A 23,909-nucleotide genomic window follows, 5' to 3' on the forward strand; every position below is an offset into this window, starting at 1 on the left:
CGAGCACATCAAAAATAATATACCTAATGAATTCTATAGAATAATAGACCAAAACTTCCCCCGGATAATAAACTAAGCAAAATAATAAATAGAAACTCTGTAAAATTATCTTTCTCAACGTCCAGAAACTTAACTAACTATAATCAGCTCCAACAATAGAAAAATCAGCAAAATAAGGAACAACAACGAACTACCATCAAACGAAAATATACCAAACAGAAAATGTAATTGTAGAATACCTGAAAATTGTCCGTTGGATGGGAAATGTCTAACCTCAGAAATAGTGTATAAATGCGAGATAAAAACCGACAACACTAAGAAGATATATCTGGGAGCCACGGGAACAGAGTTTAAGGACAGATAGAGAAACCACGTAGTATCATTTAAAAAGGAACCTGGGACAGAAACTAATATGGATGGCATGAACGACAATAAGGGGTGGGCACAAAAATAAGCATTAAAAATAAAAACAAAAAGAGAAACACAACTGCATTAGATGATTGGATTAGGGAATTTAACAGAAATAATGAAAATTTTGAATTAAAATGGTCAGCAGTAGACAGGGGGAGGAAATACAGCCCTGGGAAATCAAAAAGGTGCGATCTATGTTTATTGGAAGCCTTCTACATTGTGAATTCCAAAGAGGAAATTTTGAATAAAAGACTTGATGCCATACTGGGATGTCTTCACAGAAATAGATTTCTGCTATCACGCCTTAAATGTAACTGAGACATATTTTTTTATCTTTTTACAATAATAAGGATCATCAGATGCTAGGATTAAATTTTAATGTAGAGTTAAATAGCTAGAATTGTTATAATCTAAATGAACGATCGAAATCCCACATGCGAATAAAACTTCCATTCTTCTTAACCGAATGGGAAATATAAATAAGGTATACAGCTCATCTAGGAATGTTTTTTCTCCATAACGGTGAGCATCCTTGTATTCAAACATAGCAGCATTAACCGTGAAATAACGGTTACCCTCTTCAAACCAATGAAACAACTTAGCAAGTAAACCAGTTATTATTAAAAAATAAAAATTAAATTAGCAATTTGGGGGTTGCAAAATTTATGTAAATATAATTTCATCAGATTTTGTCATCCATAGTTGGTAGAATCCATACTGACTTACTTATTTACCTACAGCAATCCCTGTTCTAAATGTTTTTACCCATAAATGCAGGAGTAGACACACTTGTAACCATGGGTGGTTTTGCTGTCAGAATAATAACTAGAGGATATATATTTTATTTATTTAGACGCCCAAAAATACAACGCATAAATTAAGTGACTAGTAACAGAGGCGGGTTAAATCCATGAACTAAGACCATTCTTTGAGATCAAAACAAAATTTATATACTTAATTGGTTAAGTAAGCCATCATAGCAAGTTCTGGATCTGTCTGATTAAGTTAAATCAATTATTAAATTAATTATTAAATCATCGCCGCCTTCTAGTAATCAATGAACCAAAAACACCAAACGGTCTAAATTACCTCCCCTTGACCATTATAGGATACAAATCGACCCAATTTCAAACAAAATTAACTAACAATACTTAACAATATAATTGGATTATCTCCCTTCATTTTATCTTACTTAACGATATGAAAACTTTTTTCAAGTAGAATAAGAATGAATCTTAAAACATTAAATAACAATAAATAGATTAGAATACTTCACCCGTAATATTATACGAGGATTTTTATATATATCTTTAATACATCCATTTTATTTACGCTCGTATTCAATTAAAATTTTAAACTAAAAGGGTCATAAATCCGAGCACAAATATAACGATAATCTATAAACCTTACCTACCACCAATACGAAACTAAACCTAACCGTAGCATTTTTGCAAGGCTGTTACGGCCATAATATCGAAACAAAATTTTTTAAAAATTAAGTATTGGGTAACAAAGAAATAACAAGATCTAATTTAGGAACCCAACGAATGGGATATATATTTAAAAATTCTTTTAAATGGCTTAGGGCTCCCTGTCGCAACTTTCCATGACTCTGCTCTTAAATAAGGATACGAAAATTAGGCGATATATTAATATTTAAATGGGATTTTTCGTGACCACAACAAAGGTAGATGTTTCTCGCATGCCTTTCTAGCTAGGGATCCCCCCTTCCTTCCTTCTCTTCAAAAAATGCTCAATTGCCAAAAGTGTGCTTATTCATAAAATCTGAAGAAATGCTGGTTTTGAAAATTTTCAAACGACATAATGCTTGAAATTGTCGAACTGGACATGGAAACAATTGTAACGTAAATTAAAATACACTTTTTGTTGCCACCAACACCTTGTTTTGAAGTCTTGTTTTTGCTCATACAGTATATTAATGCTCAATCATAAAATTTGATAATTTTGTAGCTTACTCTGTAAGTCAACCATTTTTGGTTTAAAACTCATTAGTATATGAAAATTTACTGAATTTCACGAACTCAGTATAATTACATATAAGTGTGTATATATATATATATATATATATATATATATATATATATATATATATATCAGTACGGTATGCAGATAGCTATAATATATATATTTATATATATATATTATAGCTATCTGCATACCGTACTGATATATATATATATATATATATATATATATATATATATATATATATATATATATATATATATATCAGTACGGTATGCAGATAACTATAATGCTCCCTATCTTGGGTTGAGCATATTGGGAAGTGATATACAAACTGCCATTAGCGTATTAAGCGATGCTCTTTGTGTAAACAAACTGAGCTTAGGCGTTTGGACAATGTCAAAACATTGTTAATTCACTGCCCTGCATCGCAGCAGCCGAATAGCGTAACGGTTAGAAGCGCCAACTGGCGGTCAAGTTTCGATTCTGGCTTGAGGCTGTTGTTTGTCTAGTCGCAATGGTGAGCTGTGATACAGTGAAACAGTATTGTATGTGGATGACTATAATGCTTCCTATCTTGGGTTGAACATATTGGGAAATTATATACAAACTGCCATTAGCGTATTATGCGATGCTCTTTGTGTAAACTCTAGCTAGCTAACCTAGCAGATTCATTGTGATTACCTCCCATTGGTTAATGTTTGCATTAGTCAATAACAGGATAAAGGTTCGGCTGACTTTTGTTTATTCTTCTTTTGTTTTGTTTTAAACAGCAGTGACACAGCATTTTTGTAAATATGGCGAATAAATAATTTACTTTATTTAAACACATACGTATTTAGAGTATTTTTTCTATTTTTAGTTTAGTTTATTTTAGTTTTAGTTTAGTTTGAGTTTTTTATTTAATCATTTTATTTTTCTTATGTATTTTTATTCTAAAGTAAAATTTATTTTCTGTATACAGTGGTTTGCTACTTTACCTTTACAGTTTAATATGTATTGGGGGTCTTTAAAGTTTAGAATTTCAAATTTCTTAGTAAGGCATGATCTACGCAGGTCGTATAATATATGTATACACAAAGGGCAGTTTGTATATCACTTCCCAATATGCTCAACCCAAGATTGGGAGCATTATACATTATAGTCATTCACTGTATCACAGCTCACCATAAGACCGAAACAAGCTCATGACTGTGTAGCAACACATTACTGTTTATGCAAAGACAAATTGAAAGTATATATATATATATATATATATATATATATATATATATATATATATATATATATAAAGAGAGAGGGGAGAGTGAGAGAGGGATAGATAGATAGATAGATAGATAGATAGATAGATAGATAGATAGATAGATAGATTGATTGATAGATAGACGTGTCTGTGTAAGAGATGAACGCATACTTAGCATAACTTCAAATCAAATCAATTATTTGCCTTATATTTGTTTATGTGTCTTTTGAGTAAGGATTGGCTTAAATAGTTTGGCACGTTTCTTTCGACATTTATAGTGACATGCTTGTTTGCTTGCTTGCTTGCTTGACTGCATATTAGCAGTTGTATGTTGATCTCACTATGCGTGGACGTACGTACACGTCCATGTATGTGAGCGTACGCGAATCGCCTGCGTGGAAACAATGAGGGAGGGAGGGGTAACCAATCAAGCAAAACACGATTGTGTCAGCCCTAACGATATAACACAATATGAAAATGTAGAAAATCAGTCGCTTATATCAGCGAAAAATTGGATGAAAACAACAGGAAAAACAAAAAAAAAATACAAAAGGTCGATGAAAAAATGAAGAGAGCAAGAAGATTGACGTTATAAGAAAATTGAATCAATCGGACGAACAAAATGGCTGACTGATGAAACAGAATCGAATCGATGAATAGAAATTGACGAACTGTTCATTGAATAAAACAGATGGGTAAGCTCGGAATTGGACAGATAGAAGGAGAGAGAGTGAGTACAGGAGAGAAAGTGACGTGTTTTATGGGCGGGAGTGATTGTCTTCAACTGCATTGAGTGAATGGTTAAGGCGACGATGGCGGAATTAATATAAATTTAATTGCTGTGCTGTGTTCGTGTAACTTAGTTAAGTCACCGAAAAAATCACTTCAATAAAAAAGACATTTACATTATTCAGGCGAGAATAGCGAAAATGATTTTGAAGAAATCCAATGTTCTGCTATAGAAAAACAGAAAACATTATTTTTTATGCATCTACAACCATATATATATATATATATATATATATATATATATATATATATATATATATATATATATATATATTTTAAATAAAAGATGGGGAATAAAGTAATATATAGCTGTATTATATTATCAGATAAAAAATAATAATTCGATAGAAAAGCCCCTTTAGGCCATGGCATTTCGAAGCTAAATGCTTCTAATCAGAAGAGAAGGAGAGCCAGGTTTATACAAAATGTAAAATATATAAATAAAAACTGGCTTAAGCACATTAAAATTGGAAATGGAGGATGTATATATGAAGATATATCAAATAAGATATAAAATACGAGAATAAAAATATTAAAATAGAATTAGAAAGAGAGAATTAATTATATGAGAATAGGAAGGTAAAACTACATTTAAAAAAAAATAGCAACACAGTACATAAGTAAGTAATAGCAAAAAGAAAATAGAAATGTTTTAAATGAATGCTTAAAAGAATATGCAAATGAGCTAGATCTTTTGCAGATGACTGCAATTCCACGATCCATATATAACAATGTTGTATTTTCTTTTTAAATTAATAGAAAATGTGTTTTTAATATAAATATCAATACACAAAAAAAATTGTAGTATATATATATAAGATAAAAACCGAGAAAATCTGTTTTTATATTTGTAGCTTTTTTTTTTTTTTGCATAGACTTTTAAATTTTTTTAGAATCTCTAAATAAGATCCGCTTAATAATGTAGATAATACAAAGGTGCGATTTTATTACCTTTAAATCTACGCCTGGTTTATTACAGGCTCCACCAGTTCATAATTTCATTTAATAAATCATGTACAGCCAATTTAGCAAATTCTCGTGTCTATATTTGAATAGTTTCATATCTTAAAATAGATTTTCAACGAATAAAACTGGAGCCTCGGATAATTATTATCCAAAGTAGACTCACTCGCATTGTATACAGATTTCAAGATGGCCGCCGATGTCTATAAATTATTCACATTTAAGCGCTATTAAATTAATACAATGTTGCTGAATTTGTAAAACGTATTGCTTATCCAATGTAAATAGAGGCTGGAACGATAAAATTGTCACCCTAGAAATCACGACATGATTCTGTTTCTGTTTTGTTTTGTTTTTTTGCTTTTTTTTCTATTTTTTTTTTTTTTTTTTTTTTGCAGACCATCTACAAATTGACTAGTTGCGTATAAATCCCAAGAACGATAGGAGCTTTTCATCATGTCTGAAACTGACACAGTATTCAATGAGCGAGATCTGAGATACTCCACTGTACAACGTATGTTTTCTACAAGTTATTACAACAGGACCATTTCCAGCACACTCAAAATGCATCACTGGATTGCCACGAATAATAAGGACGTGCTCAAATTGATGACAATAAAGTTTCCAGACACAATTATGGTATTTGGTGTGGTTTCAAGTGAGAGCAACGTCATGTCACCGCATATTTTCAAAATTTGCTTGAAAGTCAACACCAAAATGTACCTGAATGTGCTGAGGAATCCGGCCCTCAGGCTCAAAGACACCCAGGCTTGGCTTCAGAAGGAGTATTACGAATTTGTGCTCTTTTCTCACTAGTGTCCCTCCTCCCCTGACCTGAACGCGCTGGACTACTTCGTTTGGTCATACATCGATAACATCACTAATATGACCTGCCACAATACCAAAGCCAGCCTGATCACCGCCATCCGCTGAGTATTCGCCAAGCTCCCGCCGGCGCTTGTGGAAAATGCATGTTCCTAGTTCCTGAGCCGTATCGAGGCGGTGATTGAGGCTGAAGGCGGTTACATTGAATAGTTGTTAGCTCTACTAGATGATCAAATTACCTGAATTGATTTTTCAATAAAAGTTTTAAAATAAAGCTGTAGTGCTGTTTTCTTTAGGGCGACAACTTTATCGTTCCACCCTGTATATAACATATGTAAATAAATTTAAAAAATAAATCGTCACTTTCCGATTTCATTTGGTTATAAAGCAACGGAATTGAAATAGTGATATAAGAAAGATGAAGATTTTAGAAAAGAAAAGAATCCCTCTTTTTAATATTTGGTCACTGCTTATGAAATACGATATAATCACGTTGACAAACCGGTTCCCGTCAGATCACGGAAGTTAAGCAACGTTGAGCCTGGTCATTACTAAACTGGGCGACCAATTTGGAAATTCCAGACGCTGTATATAGGAGGGCGTCGACACCTCCCTGCAAGATGAAAACCGCTTGTGAATTTCATACTCCCATGAAATTTCCTCCTTCGGATGTTAAACCCAAATAGGGTTAGTGCCGTTTTACACACACACACACATACACACATACACACAAACATACACATACACACAAACACACACACACACACATACACACAAACATACACACACACATACACACAAACATACACACACACACCGCTTATGAAGACCTTAAGCCACTCGAAGAGAGGAGTTAATGAGAAAGCATGATTATCAGCTAAGTAATGGGAATTTTTTATGGCAATCGCTCCAGATAAGGCATCAAGCCACTTGATGTAAGGAGCTAAAAAATATACTAATTCAAGATTTTTAAAAAAATATCCAACGATAAGAGTTACATAGAAACAGAAATTCTTCCTCCTTTGTCAGAAATATATCTAAAAGCATGTAAGAGTTAAACGATAAAATAATGAAAGCGAAGGTTACGTGACTACCGAAAGTAACACCGAGCCCGACTTTCTCATCTCTTAACGTAGTCCTAACGTTGATGGATTGTGTTTGGTTACGTATGGAGTGATTTATGACAAAAACAAATTGTTGACTTTGAATTCAAGCCATTATCACCGCACAGCCAGTAATGCTAGGCATACAAACTCAACAGTAGTTTCTTTGATATGACAGGGGCGCGTTCGAAATTAATGTTTCTTTTTAGAGCACAATTTAACCATGATACTTGACTTTTGCATTTTAAACTTTAATTCAAGCCATTGTATATAAAATAATTTTATAGAATCAACAGCATGTTCTCTACAGTGCAACGTAGACTACAATGTATTGTGAACTTAGTCACTGCGAGAGGCACGTGATCTTCCTTCAAGTGCATTGCGATGGTTCCCCAATTAGAGCAAGCAAGCAATCGATTGGATTGAAAAATGGACCATTTCTTCGATTTCAATGACAGTAAAAATATGAGTGTGAAACATTCGTTGATCATCATTCAATCCCGAGCAACGTCGGGTCACCCTGCTTGTTATAATTAAATCATAGATAGTTTAATTTACTTAATATAATCACTAATGCTACTATTACTACTGCTACTCCTTCAATCTTTATTTGTAATAAGCGAGAAAATGATTTTCAATTTGTATTTAAGTTTTGTTATGAATTGCAATTAATATTACCATTTAACTAACCAATAGTGTATCTGCTGAATTATTAAAAATACATTGTTCATTTTTTAATATAAATGATTGTATACTACATCAACCTTTAGTGGTTTTTCTTCTAAAATGGCACGCATATTGAATAAATGAACATCTTAGAATATTTTACATAACTAGCAGGACTCGAAATTCCACGAAATGAGAAATATATTTAGTCAACGAATATGTTTTGATGCAGCTGAAATTTTTTTGAATGGCGTTAAAACTTAGTTGTTTTAACACAAAAGCCAATAACATGCAGCAAATATGAGTTTATTACCATATAGATGTAACCCAAATGACATAAGTTAATAAGTACTAATAAATACTCAAAAGAGTTAATATTGTGTTACATAGTTTTTTTGGGGGGTTTTTTTTTTGTTTGTTTTTTTTTTAGTTCAATACGAATAATAAAATGACATTGTGCGAGGTAATCTTTTATTATTTTTTTTAGTTCAATACAAATAATAAAATGACACTGTGCGAGGCAATCTTTTATTTACTCCTTCAGTTCAACACCTCTGTTCTTCATTTTTATTTTGTCCTGTTTCTTACGAATGTTCCCTTTTTTAAGTAACGTTTCGCTGACTTCTTTCTTCGGTGAAGAACCGCTGCATGTCGAAATTGTTACTTCATTTTTCACATCATTACAAGAATGATTATTTATTATCATCATGGTACTCGAAAACGAGGCTACATCAAAGCGAGATAACTGTCATATTCTTTCCAGCGTTGTCAAATCGGTATTTTTAAACCCAAATTTCGTGAATTTTGCCTTTTTTAAAGCTGTTTGGTCTGTAAAGTAGTCATTGGTTCCATCATTTAACTGACCAAACTAGGACACATACGCATATTGACGACTCACATGCCGCGTTATTGTCGCGTTCGTATTTAAACTGTGGCGTGAACGTGGTATCACAGAATGAAATGCATATATATGCATCAAGATTGAAATAAAAAGAAGCGGAAAAAAGAAGGGATGCGTGGCTAATTTATTTATTTATTTATTTTCCCACGTCAACATTTTCACTGAGCGAAAGCAAAACGAAAGCGAGCCGGCCGACCTGTGGATCCTAGAGAGAATTACCGCAACACAACAGCTGATTGTTGCTAAAAACAGCTCTCTGACAAGCTAGACAAAGAAAGAAAAAACATATTGTGTCGTGTTGTAAATACCTGCGTGTGAACACGAACGAAATGAATAACTTTTTCTTTTACCTAAAAAGTTCGTATCAGTGTTGTATTTACTTTGTAGATCTCTAAATACAACGTTTGGTCAATTTTAAAAGTAATAACAACGTTACAGGTTTTCAAAATTTTATAAAGCGTAATGTAAGAACTAAAGGAGGAACTAGCATAATATTTTATAAATTATAAATAGTTATAGTGTGCTATGCTATTTTATAAGATAGGATATTTTAGTAGTTACATCAGAATGAGCATCAGCCAAATTCCTGAACTTATCATTTTTCCTTGAACCAAATCAACATAACATTTGTTGTGTTATATATTCTAGTCTCACAAATATGTTCCAATATAAACTTGCCAATTACCGAAATCTCTAACAAAGTTGTCTCAACTGAAAACGTCCTGTGGATCATTTCAACGTTGCGTGGGTGCAAAACTATTCACTGAGCAACGAAATAAAACACATTTAGTCATCATAAACTACGCCAACACACGAACACAAACAACTATGAACATAGACAATTTAACAGAATGTTACCTAAACGTCATCAATCGTGTTGATTAATTCCAATATATTATTCTATTCCCCATCTTTACTTGCGTTATTAAAACTGGAATTATTTGTGGTTGATAAATATATTAACATACGAGTTATGATCTGTTCAGCCCGATGATGCTTAAATAATACGTATTAATTAACAAATTAGCGTGGCTAAGAAACCGTCAATAACATGTCAGCAGTCAAGGAAACACGTTTTATTTAATGTAATTTCACATTATTTGTTAAAACTTTATAAGTCAGTATTAACGATGAGTCGCCTGTAAAAGCGGAGATTAGTAAAAAGTACTGCGTACAAAATACGTATTGTTGGTAACGAAAGAAGCAAACACGAACGTTTGTTCATATTATATTCCTTTTAGACTGTCTGTTCCACTTTGGGGGGAGGGAACTATTACGCCGATCTGGCTGAAATTTTGTGTAGATATTTGTTATGCTAAAGTGCAAAGAATGGTATCCGTTTTATGGATCATTTCAACATAGCGTGGGTATAGAACTATTCACAGAGCAATGAATCATAATATAACATAGACTAACACACGAACACAAACAACTATAAACATAGACAATTTAACACTATGTAACTTAAACCAGGGTTTCCCAAAGTGGGCTCCGCGGAAGCCTGGGACTCCGTAAATGAGGCTGAGAGGCTCCGAAAGCCCTTTCTTAAAGAGAACCAAACTCTGTATATGAGGAAATTAGATGGCTGCAGACATTTTAATTTTTTATTTTTTATCTTTTTTACTGAAAATAGATATGATACATAACTACATGTGTAAAGAATTCCAGGATGGTTTAAGAAATGAATAAATAAATAAATAACAACAAATGCAACAATTTTTGATTAATCAAAAACAAAAAAAATGGTTGTAAACATTATCATTATTTAGTGTTAAAATTTGAGATTAATGTTTTTCTTATTTATTTTAGAAATTATATTATTAGTACTCCATGCAAACTCTTTGTCCTGCTCAGTGGCTCCATGGTGTCCTGAAGTTTGGGAAACTCTCACCTAAACGTCATCGATCTTATTGATATATTATTCTACTCTCCATCTTTAATTGCATTATTAAAATTGGAATTCTTTGTGTTGGTAAATATATTAAAACACGAGTTATAATCTGTTTAGTGTTTAAATAATACGATGTGCATTGCGCTCGCCATTTACACCTCTACACCTCTTCCAACACCATTTCCTTGCACAATCATTACTATAATGGGTTTTAACATATTTTAATGAATTCATATAAAACGTTCACCAATAGAAATTTATACATCCCACAAAAATTGAATTGTGTCGGTCCATTTTTTTTTTTATATGGAAATCGCTCGAGATAGAGTGTGAAGCCTCTTGATGTAAGAAGCAAATAAGAACAAAAATAATTATAGTAGAGTTGGGACGATTAATCGGAACTGGGAACCGGAAAAAATCGAAACTTTTGTGGGTCTCGCAATCGGTATCAGAATCGGAAAAATTAATGCCAATTTTCCGGTGCCAAAAACGATCCTTTTACTGATATTTTTATTTGATTCCACTGCAGTTAGTAATAATAAAATAATAAATATTTATTGATTTTAAACTACTAGTAAAATTAAAATCTGTAGACAAGTGTGTTTTTACTTTTGAGAAAATATATGCACATTTGACATATGTTTTTACAGTAATCTTCTATAATATACATCTCACTTGTCTGTTTAAATGTATGTATGTATGTATGTATGTATGCCTAAAACTTTCGACAGAGGATTTTCAGATATAGTTTTCAAGCCCGACCTTTCGGACGAGAAATACCGAAAAATTGGCTAAAAACATTACTTCCTTCACCCTCAACTGGGCACTTTTCTACGGGGAGGGGTCGCTTTTTTTTCGCCGATATTTTCGAAAGTAATCCTCTCTTTTCGATTGACTAGTCTTAATTTAAACTTTCGCCACTTTCGGTTTGGCGATGGACCTAACGGTAAAGACGTCGCGTTTATTTTTTGTTTTGTTTTGTTTTGTTTTGTTTTTTTGTTTTTGTTTTGTTTTTTGTTTTTGTTTTTTTTGCTTTGTTTTTTTGTTTTTTTTTCACATTCTTTTCCTCCATCACGGTATGGGTTCGAGCCTGCCTGCATACTACCTTTTTTTCCTTGCTCAACACACACCTCCAAACACCCGGGCAACGCCGGACACCCAGACTAGTCGGAAAATAAAACAACTCTATAGTTAAATCTTTAGAGATTTAACCTTAGTCTTTTCAAGATCCTGAAACACTTTTGGTAAGGATCTTCTTCTACATAGAACTTAGGCGGCGAGTTTATTTTGTTTTCTTTTTGTTTGTTTGTTTGTTTTTTTCTTTAGTAATAAAATTCACCCCAAACAAGTCACATTGTCACTGAGACATAAGGGGTTATTGTGAATTAGATAGCATGCCTACAGGAACACTCTAAGTAGGGGATTGAGCAACGAAATGTCCGTTTACATTACATTTAAAATTCTGCATGTTAGTACAGTCGGAGAAACGGGAAATGCGGAGAGAATTTCAAAGTCTAGCAAGGATTTGGGTTTGCAATGCAAGAGTGGCATTTTGCTGATTGTTTGGGTTAGTTGTGGTATTTAGTTGTGGTATTAAGTTGGGGTATTTAGTTGGGGTATTTGCATTGATTTACATTGATTGAGCGTCAGTGCTACGAGTTTGTCTCAGAAAATGTTCGCATCGGATTGTCTATGAAAAGAAACTACACGAATTGTCGTGAAGATCAAAATGAACAAATGAAAAAAACTGATACTGTGTGTTATTTGGAGACTAACACTCAAAGAAGCATCGTAAATGTTCGATGACGATCACCTTATAAGCAGACATAGTATAAAATTGAATACAATATTGAAAAAATCTATAATATAAATATCACTTGTCTGTTTAAATGTATGTATGTTTGTTTGTATGTCTGCCTAAAATTTTCGACAGAGGCGACGGATTTTCACGAGATCGGTATCGTATTGAAGCTCGACTCTTCGGACGACAAATATCGAAAAATTGGTTAACAACATTGATTCCTTCACCCTCAACTCGGCACTTATTTAGAGGGAGGGGTCGCTTTTCTCGCCGATATTTTCGAAAGTCATCCCCTCTTTTTGATTGACTAGCCTTAATTGAAACTTTCGCCACTTCAAGTTTAGCGATGGACGCAATGGTAAAGACGTCACGTTTTTTTTTGTTTTGTTTTCAACACACACCTCCAAAAACCCGGGCAACGCCGGGCACCCAAGCTAGTCTATAATATAAATCTCAATCATCGGTTTGTATGCATGTATGTATGTATGTATGTATGTATGTATGTATGTATGTATGTATGTATTGGGGTGGAGAGGGCTCCCGTAAGTCGTGGTGAAGGCAACGTTTCTAAGAGAAGCAAATCTCTGATTTAAAAAAACATAACGCGGGAGACCAGTACCCGCATTAAGCTGGTCTGCAGTTTAACTTGTTGCTGGTTGTCTTGCTCTTGCTTGTTGCTAGATCACAACATTTTGAACGAGAGAGAGACTTAGCTGCCGTACAAAGCTAAAACTCTGTAACATCATCTGTGTACAGATACTCCCTTAGGCATTTGTCTATTAAAATGGCCCTGTGGCAATGGAAGTCATTTTTGGGCTCATGGACTTTAAGTGTCTGAGAGAGTGGCACTCGTCTGACAAGACGTTGCAATAATCATATATGTATGTATGTATGTATGTCTGCCAGAAACTTTCCACAGACGCGACGGATCCTGACGAGATCGGTATCGTTTTGAAGTTTGACGTCTCAGACGATTGGCCAAAAATATTAATTTCGTCTCCCTTAACTGGGCAGTTTTCTACAAGGAGGAGGGGGGCGATTTTTGCGTCGCCATTTTCGTAAGTCATCGTATCGGTTAAATTAACTACACTTAATTTCAACGTTCCGAACTTCTGGAAGGGGAATAGGGACATCAGCTAAGACATCACGGTTTTTTTAATTTTTTTTTTCTCTCCTTCGCGTTACAGGTTCGAGTCTGTCTGTCTACTACCACTTTTTTAAACACCTCTGCCTACTGTTGTTTTGATTCCCCACCCTCACTACTACCAATTTTTTACACCCTCCGGGGTTGCTTACTACACCACCTACACACAACCGGGCACCTCCGCTACTGTTGTTTTGACACCCCCGGGGAGAGGTCCTTACTACACCACCTAAACACCTGAGCAACGCCGAGCACCCCCGCTAGTCAATAAAAAATAATAAAGTTACAATTCATACATACAATGCGTAAAAAAGTGATCATACATGTTTTTATTAATATATATATATATATATATATATATATATATATATATATATATATATATATATATATATATTGGACCTTTGATAATCGTTAAAAAAACGATAATAAAAATATAGGTAGAAACACATTAAATGATGTCATCAGTTGTGCGAAAATGTAATGTTCTACCAGCATTTTGTTTCGATTTCACATTTTTAACGATTATCGAGAGTCCAAATAGCTGTTAAAAACCCCTCATTTTTTTTTCCTTTTACTTCAACAGACATGTCACTACTTTTGTTTCAAAGTAAATAAACGCTTTAAAATAAGTTAAAAATATCAACAAAATATATCCAGGTAAGTATAAAAGTAACTATTCTTGCCTTTGATAATATAAATGTTATCAAAGGCCAGAATAGTTACTTTTCGTTTCGTTGCATTATTTTTTTTTTCAACCATCTTTTGTTTTGTTGGTCATTGTAAAAAAAAATGCTCCGCTCCTCTATTGCTAGACTGGTTCGCACATCATTTTCTTCAAATGTACGAAATATTCATGTTGATGTTGTTGTTGTTTTTGGAGGAGGAAGAGGAAGAAGGAGGCGAAGGGGAGGAAAAGGAGAAGGAGGAGGAAAAAACAAATTTCTCATCTGTATTGTGTAACATTAGTATGAATGTCAACTTTGTTATTTTTTTACTTTCTTTCCACCTCAATACTCACCTTTAAAATGACGATTTTGTTCTGGTTTTCGGATATGCTGAAAATGAATATCGCAATCAAATTTGGTGCAGACAAGTTGTTTTTTGGATATTATGACATTTATTATTTAATGCAATCCATGTGTTTTTACCGGAGGTCATGCTTTTCCCAATTGAAAAATACTAATTCGCATGCGTGTTACGAAACATCCCTTTCTCCTCATGTTAGGAATAGCGAACGCCAATAGCTTTAATTAAGTAATACATCGGAAAAATGTCTTAATATACAGAAAAATAGTTATCTGCACTAAATTTGAATGTGATATTCATTTTCAGCATACTCGGAAACCTATAAAAGTCGTCATTTTAAAAGTCAGTGTTAAAGGCAGAAAGAAAGTAAAAAATTACCCAACTTTTACTGGAAACTACTGGACGGTCTAGCTGAAATTTTGCATAGATCTTTGTTATGATAAAGTGCAGAGGACTAAGTATTATCCGTTCGATGCATAATTAGAAGTTAATAGATATCAAAACTACATTTATTCTTACTTTTTCTCAGAAAGTATTGTGCCGATCTAGCTGAAATTTTATAAAGATCTTTATTATAATAAAATGCAGCGAATTAAGTATTATAGTATTCGTTCGATGCACTGTTAAGGATTAATAAGGATTAGTAATTAATGCAAAAATGAGCAAAAAATATAACCATATATTCAATCATCAATTTGCATAGAGAGATCTCTAGGTGTAAGAAAGCCTTTTACTCCAATAGTTTCTTCCCCAGAACTGCAAGTCTTTGAAACTCCCTTCCGGGATTCTGCTTTCCCAACTGCACTGATATGCAGAAGTCCAAGTGTAATGTGAACAAACATCTTGCTACTCATCTCCCTTCATAATGCCCCTGCAAATTATGTCCCCGATAGTAGCCCCCTACTTCAAAGTGGCACTGTGCCTTGTTTTGGGGTGAAAATTGATTTTAAAAAAATAATAAAAATAAAGCAGTTATCTCAAGTACAACGGACTACAACTTTTCCCCCGTTTTTAACGAGCTAAAAACGTATGAAGTTTTTCGGTTGATATTAACTTAAAGAGAATCCTAGACGATGCCACTCGACGCTATTTCAAAACACTCTTATATTGTATGAAATCATTAAAGTCAATATTGTTTTGAAAAAAATTACTGTAATATAATTTGATTTAAAAACATTTCTATTACTCTTGTACTGACGGTTAGAGACCATTTTTCAAGATGGCTGCGATTTGTTTACATAGTAACTGTTGCATCATGGTTGAATATTTTTTCGCTAGTAGGTAAGTAAAATTAATTTTTAGGTTGCAATTATATTTTTGGACTAAAATACTACAGTTTAAGACCAAGAATATATCAATTCTAAAACAATGTAAACAAAACGTAGCCACATTGAAAAATAATTTATAATGATAAATAAATAGTTATGTTTCTATTAAATTATATTACACGCATATTTTGTCAAAAAAAATATATAATAGTTTTTAATGAGGTGTTTTGCAATAGTAGCCAGTGGCATTTTTAACATTCCCAAAAGTTTTTATCAACCAGTATTTTTTTAATTATTTTTTTTTTTTTTTACATAATTATGAAGCAGAGTTCTTATGTTTATAGAATAATTTGCAAATTCGGCACAAATTAGCAAAGATAGTTGAAAATAATGGGTTTCTTATGACACTGTACCTGACGTCATGTAAACGTGCTACGTCTGCTCGGGCGTAAACAAAACAACTTGATTTCGTCTCAGAATATGATTTTGCCATTAAAAAATAAAATGTGTTCATATTTACTTCTCATAAAATAAGGTATATATTAGTGATGGGACGATCCCAATATGTTTCCAGATTCCGATACAATTATCGATTCCCTACTAGATTCCCGATTCCGGTACAATTATCGATTCCGATTCCGATTCTTTATAAATTTCTAAATATTTAACTATAAAAAAAGTGTTATTTTGTCCCGATTGCTGTAAAAAAAAAAAAAAAAAATGTGCCTATATTTTCTCAAACGTAAAAACACACTTGTCATGGGGTGATCAAGAGATTTTAGTCTTACTGGAAGTTTAAATCAATAAATATTTATTATTTTATTATTACTACAAACAATGGAAGATGTTTCTTAAACCAAAATCAAATAAAGAAGATAATTTAAAGAAATCGGTTTTGGCATCGGAAAATAGGTTCAATTTTTTCCGATTCCGATACCCCAAAAAGCTTCGATTTTTCCGATTCTCGATTCCGATTCCGATTAATCGTCCCATCACCAGTGTATATACATCTTATAAAAATGTATAATTACTTCTAATATAAAAATATATACTTACTTTTCATACAAAATGTATATTTATATCTGAAAGATTTATATTGCCTTCTTATAAAAATATATATTCATTTCTTATATAAACTGTATATTTACTTTCAATAACATTTATATTTACTTTGTATAAGATATCTATATTTACGTCGTATCAAAAATGCATACTTATTTCCCATAAAAATGATATTTTATTTATATATATATATATATATATATATATATATATATAATTATTATTATTTTTTTTTATTATTATTATTATTATTATTATTATTTATTCGAAGGTAAATAGTTTCATTTGGTCGCTACAAACAGTCATCTGTTTCAGTCATAGAGACTTCGTCAGGCGACCCTTGAACCATTCGACGCTATAGAAAAAAAGAAAAGACTGACCTTTTCAATACCCTCAAATAAATAATTTTAAAAAAATTCTCTTGTTATCGAGCACTATCTAACAACCTCGTTGTATTCATTAGTCCCTCGTTTTAAACATCTCAAGCCTGAAGTTATATATATATATATATATATATATATATATATATACATATATATATATATATATATATATATATATATATATATATATATATATATATATATATATGAACAAATGATTAATAAAACATGTTAAAAGACATCTTGAAAAAGAGTTAAAAACATATTTAATTTTAAAAAAAAAAAGCACAAGATAAGTGGATAGTCCGTAATCCGCGTGGATTTTACCATTCTTGGATTTTTTACCCTTCACCGGACTATCCATTCATGTGAAATCTTTTTATCATTTTTCTTTTACCTCCTACTCCCCTTAACTCACCCTTTTTTTAACCAAGTAAGATCTGTGACTTACTTGTAGTTTCACTAAATACTTTTACATGCAAAATCCGATTCCGCATTTTGCTAATTCCTGCCCTCTGATGAAAAGGAGAGTATTTCTTCGAAACTCCGCGGATTAAGGACTATCCACTTATCTTGTGCTTCCTTTTTAAAATTAAATATGTTTTAACTCTTTTTTAAGATGTTTTTAATATGTTTTATTAATCATTTGTTCGTATTATAAGCTCTATTTCCTTTTCGGTTTTATTGAGCTTTTACATCTGGCTGAGATTACTTTACTTGTAAATATTAACTCTTTAATATTTATAATATATTTTAAGTTTACCGTTTTGATTACCTTGGTAAACGTATTGTAATTTTTATTTCTTTATATATATATTTCTTTATATATATATATACGTCTTATAAAAAGTGTATATTTACTAGTGTTGGGACGATTAATCGTGAATCGAAATAATCGAATCTTTTGCCGGTATCGGAATCGGAATAATCTGTACATTATTTCTGATTCTAAAAACGATTCTTTTAATGATCATTTTAATTGATTTTATTTAAAACAAAATTCCCCTCTGCTTGGAGTAATAATGAAATTAGAAATATTTATTAATTTTAAACTACTAGTAAAGCTCAAATTTATAGATACCCGCCCCCCTACTATGTGTGTTTTACGTTTAAGAAAATTATGTGTACATTTTGCATGATATTTTACGGTAATCGGAAAAAATAACAAATTTATAGTTAAATATTTAGAGAATCGGAAATCGTGGAAAATTTTGGAATCGTCCTATCGCTAATATCTATTTCTTATAAAGAATGTATATTTGCTTCTAACAACAATGTATATTTATTTCATATGAAAAATACACCATTTTTATTTTTTAAATTCTATTTAATCACACATTTATGAACACCTACAAGAAATGCAGTAAAATACCAAAACATGGTTTTGCATATTTATAGAAAATTAAAATTATAATCAATAGAACAATGTTGTATATTTTCCACTATAAACCCTTATTTTTATACTATGAATATATCATATTCCGAACATTATTAAACAACATGATAAAATACAGTTTAAAATAATGTTTTTTTGTACATTCGATTCCGTAAAAATGAGAACATTTTTTAAGAGAATTGAAAACGATAAATAAAATGTATACGTTTGTTTATGTGCGTTTTAGATTTTTTAAAAATATGAATTTCTTCACATTTGTAAAATAAAAAAAAAAAATTTTACATGTCAGTTATTATCATTTTAATATTTAGTATTTTGTATAATACACGCAGAAAATTGTTATAAATAACTCCGCATCATACCCATTTATGGAACTTTTTATTGTAACTGTTTATATATATATATATATGTGTGTGTATATATATATTATATATATATATTATATAACTACTTCATTTATTCGCATAAATTTGATATATGAAAGTATAGATTTATGCGTAAACTTTAAGTATTTACTTCAAAAGTGCTCAATACGTAGGTAGAGCTAGTTAGTAATTTATAAAATATATATATATTATATATATGTGTGTGTATGTATATATATGTGTGTGTGTATGTGTGTGTATAAACTGTTTTTAAGAATGGATTATTAAAATATCTTTAAATAAGGCAGAAATTTATTTATATACAGTTTTAGTTTATTTTATTATAAAATATTATATAAAAAGTAACTAGTGCACGAATTTTCTCTGATTTGAATTGTCAAATAAGAGAGTTCTCACTTTAAAAATTAACATAACATAATTGGAATATATATATATATATATATATATATATATATATATATATATATATATATATATGTATATAGAGAGAGAGGATAGATAGATAGATAGATAGATAGATAGATAGATGTTTAGAGAGGGAGAGAGAGAGGATATATAGATAGATAGATAGATAGATAGATAGATAGATAGATAGATAGATAGATGTTTAGAGAGAGAGAGGGGGGAGAGAAAAATGCAAAGAGAGGGGATTGAGTAAGTAAGCTACGCAGAATTTTCCGACAGGTACGGGATTTAACTTGGATTACGTTGTGTAGCTTAATTGCCATATATTTTAATAACTTACTATCTAGCTCTACTCACTACTGAGCACTATGGAACCAAATGTTGAAAATTGACACAAAACATTTTATGTGGATACATGAAAAAATTATATATATAAATATATATATGTGTGTGTGTGTGTGTGTGTGTGTGTGTGTGTGTGTGTGTGTGTGTGTGTGTGTGTGTGTGTTCATCAACGTTATGTCTTTATTGCGAGACTTCCTCTGCATGAATGAAATTAAGAAAACAAGGCACCAATACAATATTTTCAAACATTTGTACTGGTGTTTTGTTTTCTTAATTTTATTCATCCAGAGGAAGACTCGCAATAAAGACGAAACGTTGATGAACACATAACTTGGTTCGTTCCTTTTTTTTATCTCTCTATCTTGTCGGAATACTATTTCCGTTATTCTCATCATATATATATTTACACATACGCACACACACATATATAAATATATATATATATATATATATATATAGAGAGAGAGAGAGAGAGAGAGAGAGAGAGAGAGAGAGAGATCCATAGAGATTGATGTTTATATATTATAGAGAGAGAAATGGAGAAGGCTAGCTTGTTAGATAGATAGATAGATAGATAGATAGATAGATAGATAGATAGATAGATAGATAGATAGATAGATAGATTATGTGTAAACAGTCCATCTGTATATGTGTATGTATGTTTGTTCGTTTTCTAAACATATTTCTTTATAAATTGTGTAAAGAAATTGTGAGAGACAATCAATATAACTTACTAATATATTGTTAAAAAACAATATCTTTATAGTTTTGTATTAACGAAACTCGTTGGTTTCTTCCGCCAAACTCATGAACACGCACTTCTACTTTAAATTTTATTCATTTTCATGTTAAATGTAATTTTAAGTGATTTTAAAACATCTTACCAGATATCATGTTGATTGGAATAGTTTGGCCATTCTCCTTTCTTTCAGGAATTCTGACCTCTCCTCTTTGACAATAATCATCATCATCATCGCCATCATAACTGTAATCGGCATCATCATTATTGCTGACGTTAGTGGTGGTGTTATTGTCGTTGCTGCTGTTGATGTTATTATTGGCAAGGTGCTTTATTTTCTCTCCTTCTTCTCCCCCTTCTCCCTTGCTAACATCGTCACCATTATCATCATCATCGTCATCATCATCTTTAATTTTGACGTTTTCAATAAAGCTGTTTGCATCGGTCATTGTGTTGTTAGCCTTGTAATTTTTGCGGCTATTATTTTTACTAGCGGTCCTGTACGAATAGCCCGTGGCCGGGGCCTGGACTTTAACTTCGGGGACCCCTGTCGACATAGATGAGAACTGGATGGGAGGGGTAAAGTCCGACGCCTGTCTCAAGTGCGTCGGCGAGTGACGAGAAGGGCGGGTCGGTGCCTGGCCCTTAAGCTGCTGTTGGCGATGATGGTGGTGGTGATGGTAGCGGTGGTCATGTTCGTCGTCACCGTCGCCGTATTGGTGAAGCTGATTGATCTTGTGCTGCAGCTTATCCAAGGGAAGGGCTGGTCCATGGCCATATCGCGGGCCGTGGTAGCAGTAGCGAGGCTCACCCGGACTGCTATCACTGGTCTTACAAGCGATGTCCTCTATCATTTTGCTGGTCGACACCCTCTTCTCGCTACTGTCCGGTAGACCCAAGATTGAAACGATGGATTAGGTATTTGTAGATATCGAAGTACCCATACTAAGACCTCCTTCAACAGCACGATCACCACCCCCATTATTATTATTATTATTATTATTATTATTATTATTATTATTATTATTATTATTAGCGGGACCTATGGAAATACCATAAGGGACTCATTCATATGTAATATATTGATGCTGGCATTCTATAGATGTCCAGCGTAAATGGAGACGCTCCAATATTATTGTAGCTCTTTTGTTAAAACTGCAAATGTATTTATCTAAGCTAGCAGAGACGCCCGACGTAGCCCGGTCGTAAAGTACGCTTAAATATGATATTTAATTCTTGCAGATTTCGTATATATTATTATAAAGGTTATGTTCTATCGATTTTTATGCATTATAAAGTTGGCGATTTCAAAAACCATACGACTTGGGTACGTCAACTTGAATCGAAACCGAAACCAAAACTTATGGAATATATATATATATATATATATATATATATATATATATATATATATATACGTGTGTGTGTGTGTGTGTGTGTGTACTTGATTAGTTTGTTTGGTTTTTTTGGATAAAGAAATCTAGCAGAGTGCTCAATTAAAAGGAACATCCGAAATATAAGAGCGTATTTATATATTGCATTTTGTGTACAGAAAGTTGTTAGATGAGACAAGTCATTGGTACAGTCGGTTTAAAGCCCGATAATTAGGACCGTTTAAGATATCCACACCAAGCTCTCATCAGCCAATACTCAGAGATGATTAATTGCTGAAAAGAGCAATCATCGGGCTTAAAACCGACGGTACCAATGACTTGTCTCATCTAACAACTTTCTGTACAAAAATACAATATATATATATATATATATATATATATATATATATATATATATATATAACTTGAGTTATGCAGCCATAATCGAAACTGAAACCAAAACTATTTATAAATAATAAATTAATGGAGTGTCATTAGCTATAATCGAAATCGAAACCAAAACTTATGAAGAATGCTTGGTAAAAGTAGTTATTACAATAAATGGATGTCCACAACAGTTAAACGGCTCGGATGTAAGAGTGACACAAAAAATAAATAACACGCTATCGTATTAATATATAGATTAATATATAGATTACTATATAGATTATTTTTAGTTGTGCTATACTTCCAACAAACGTCATTCGAAACTACTGATAAGTATTTACAATAACTCCTCTCTATAATAATACTAGTGTTTCTTATCTTTTTGTTTCTCCATTATCTGAGTTTTTACAGAGGATGTTTCAAAAGTGTTTACTTGTGTGTGACTCTCCTCATCAATATTAAAGTTATATATTAAATCTAGTCTGAAGTTTTTATTTTTTTGTAGCTTTACTAAACTGCAATCCCCGTTAGTTGAACCTGGTCATGATACTATTATGTTAGTATTATGGCCAGGTTCAACTAACGCAGTATTTATTAACCTATCATAATTTTTATCTTGTTCGCTGATCAAACGATAATTTATTGGTTTGCCACCTGAGATTCTATTGTGTACAAACGATCATACATTAGTCTAATACCTGTTTAGTGGGTTAGTATAACTTATTCGGGGTCGAACTGTAACCTCCTGATATCTGGATGCCGAATGTGTTATTTGGAGGTTCATTATTAGGGGTAACGGTAATAGTATTAGTTTGGTAGACGCCCATATAACTGTCCAGTTGAATGTCGTCTAGTATTTCTCTTTGATGATTTAGTGTCCGGTGGAAAGTTTTGTCTTTAACTGTGTCTATGTCAATATTATTACCGCTATTTTCATCCAGGATTGAACTCATGTTGATGAATTTGACAGTAATGACCAGTTTTAGATTACTGAATGCCCTAATCGCCTACTCATTATAAACAACCGATAATTCTCAATAAGACCAAACTCTCCCTTCGTCCCTCTTTCTTTCTTTCTCTCTCTTTCTTTTTCTCTCTCTCTCTCTTTACTTTCTATCTATCTCTGTCTGTCTGTCTCTCTCTTTTATATCTCTGTCTGTCTGTCTGTCTCTGTCTATAGAGAGAGAGAGAGAGAGAGAGAGAGAGAGATGTGTGTGTGTGCACGCGTGTGTATATATATATATATATATAATATATATATATATATATATATATATATATATATGGTTATATGTCTGCCTGTCTGTCTGCCGGTATGTCTGTCTATGTCCATATTTTTAATATCTATTTTTACGGATTGTTCTTTTATGTGTTGGTGGTGGTGGTGGTGTTGGTGTTGTTGTTGTTGTTGTT

The 23,909-nt window shown here is 32.2% G+C and overlaps 1 protein-coding gene across 1 annotated transcript in view; it reads right to left on the reverse strand.

The window, feature by feature from the left end:
- LOC145276556 (uncharacterized) overlaps positions 1-21,590 on the reverse strand; it is a 402,732-nt gene extending 381,142 nt beyond the window's left edge. The window contains exon 1 of the mRNA XM_080127750.1: positions 20,882-21,590. Within this exon, the coding sequence (XP_079983876.1) occupies positions 20,882-21,590 (709 nt within the window). The remainder of the gene's footprint in view (positions 1-20,881) is intronic.
- Between the last annotated feature and the right edge of the window lie 2,319 nt (positions 21,591-23,909).

Source organism: Euprymna scolopes, chromosome 5 (genome assembly GCF_053919585.1).
Source record: "Euprymna scolopes isolate OS-2025 chromosome 5, ASM5391958v1, whole genome shotgun sequence".
NCBI lineage: Eukaryota > Metazoa > Mollusca > Cephalopoda > Sepiida > Sepiolidae > Euprymna > Euprymna scolopes.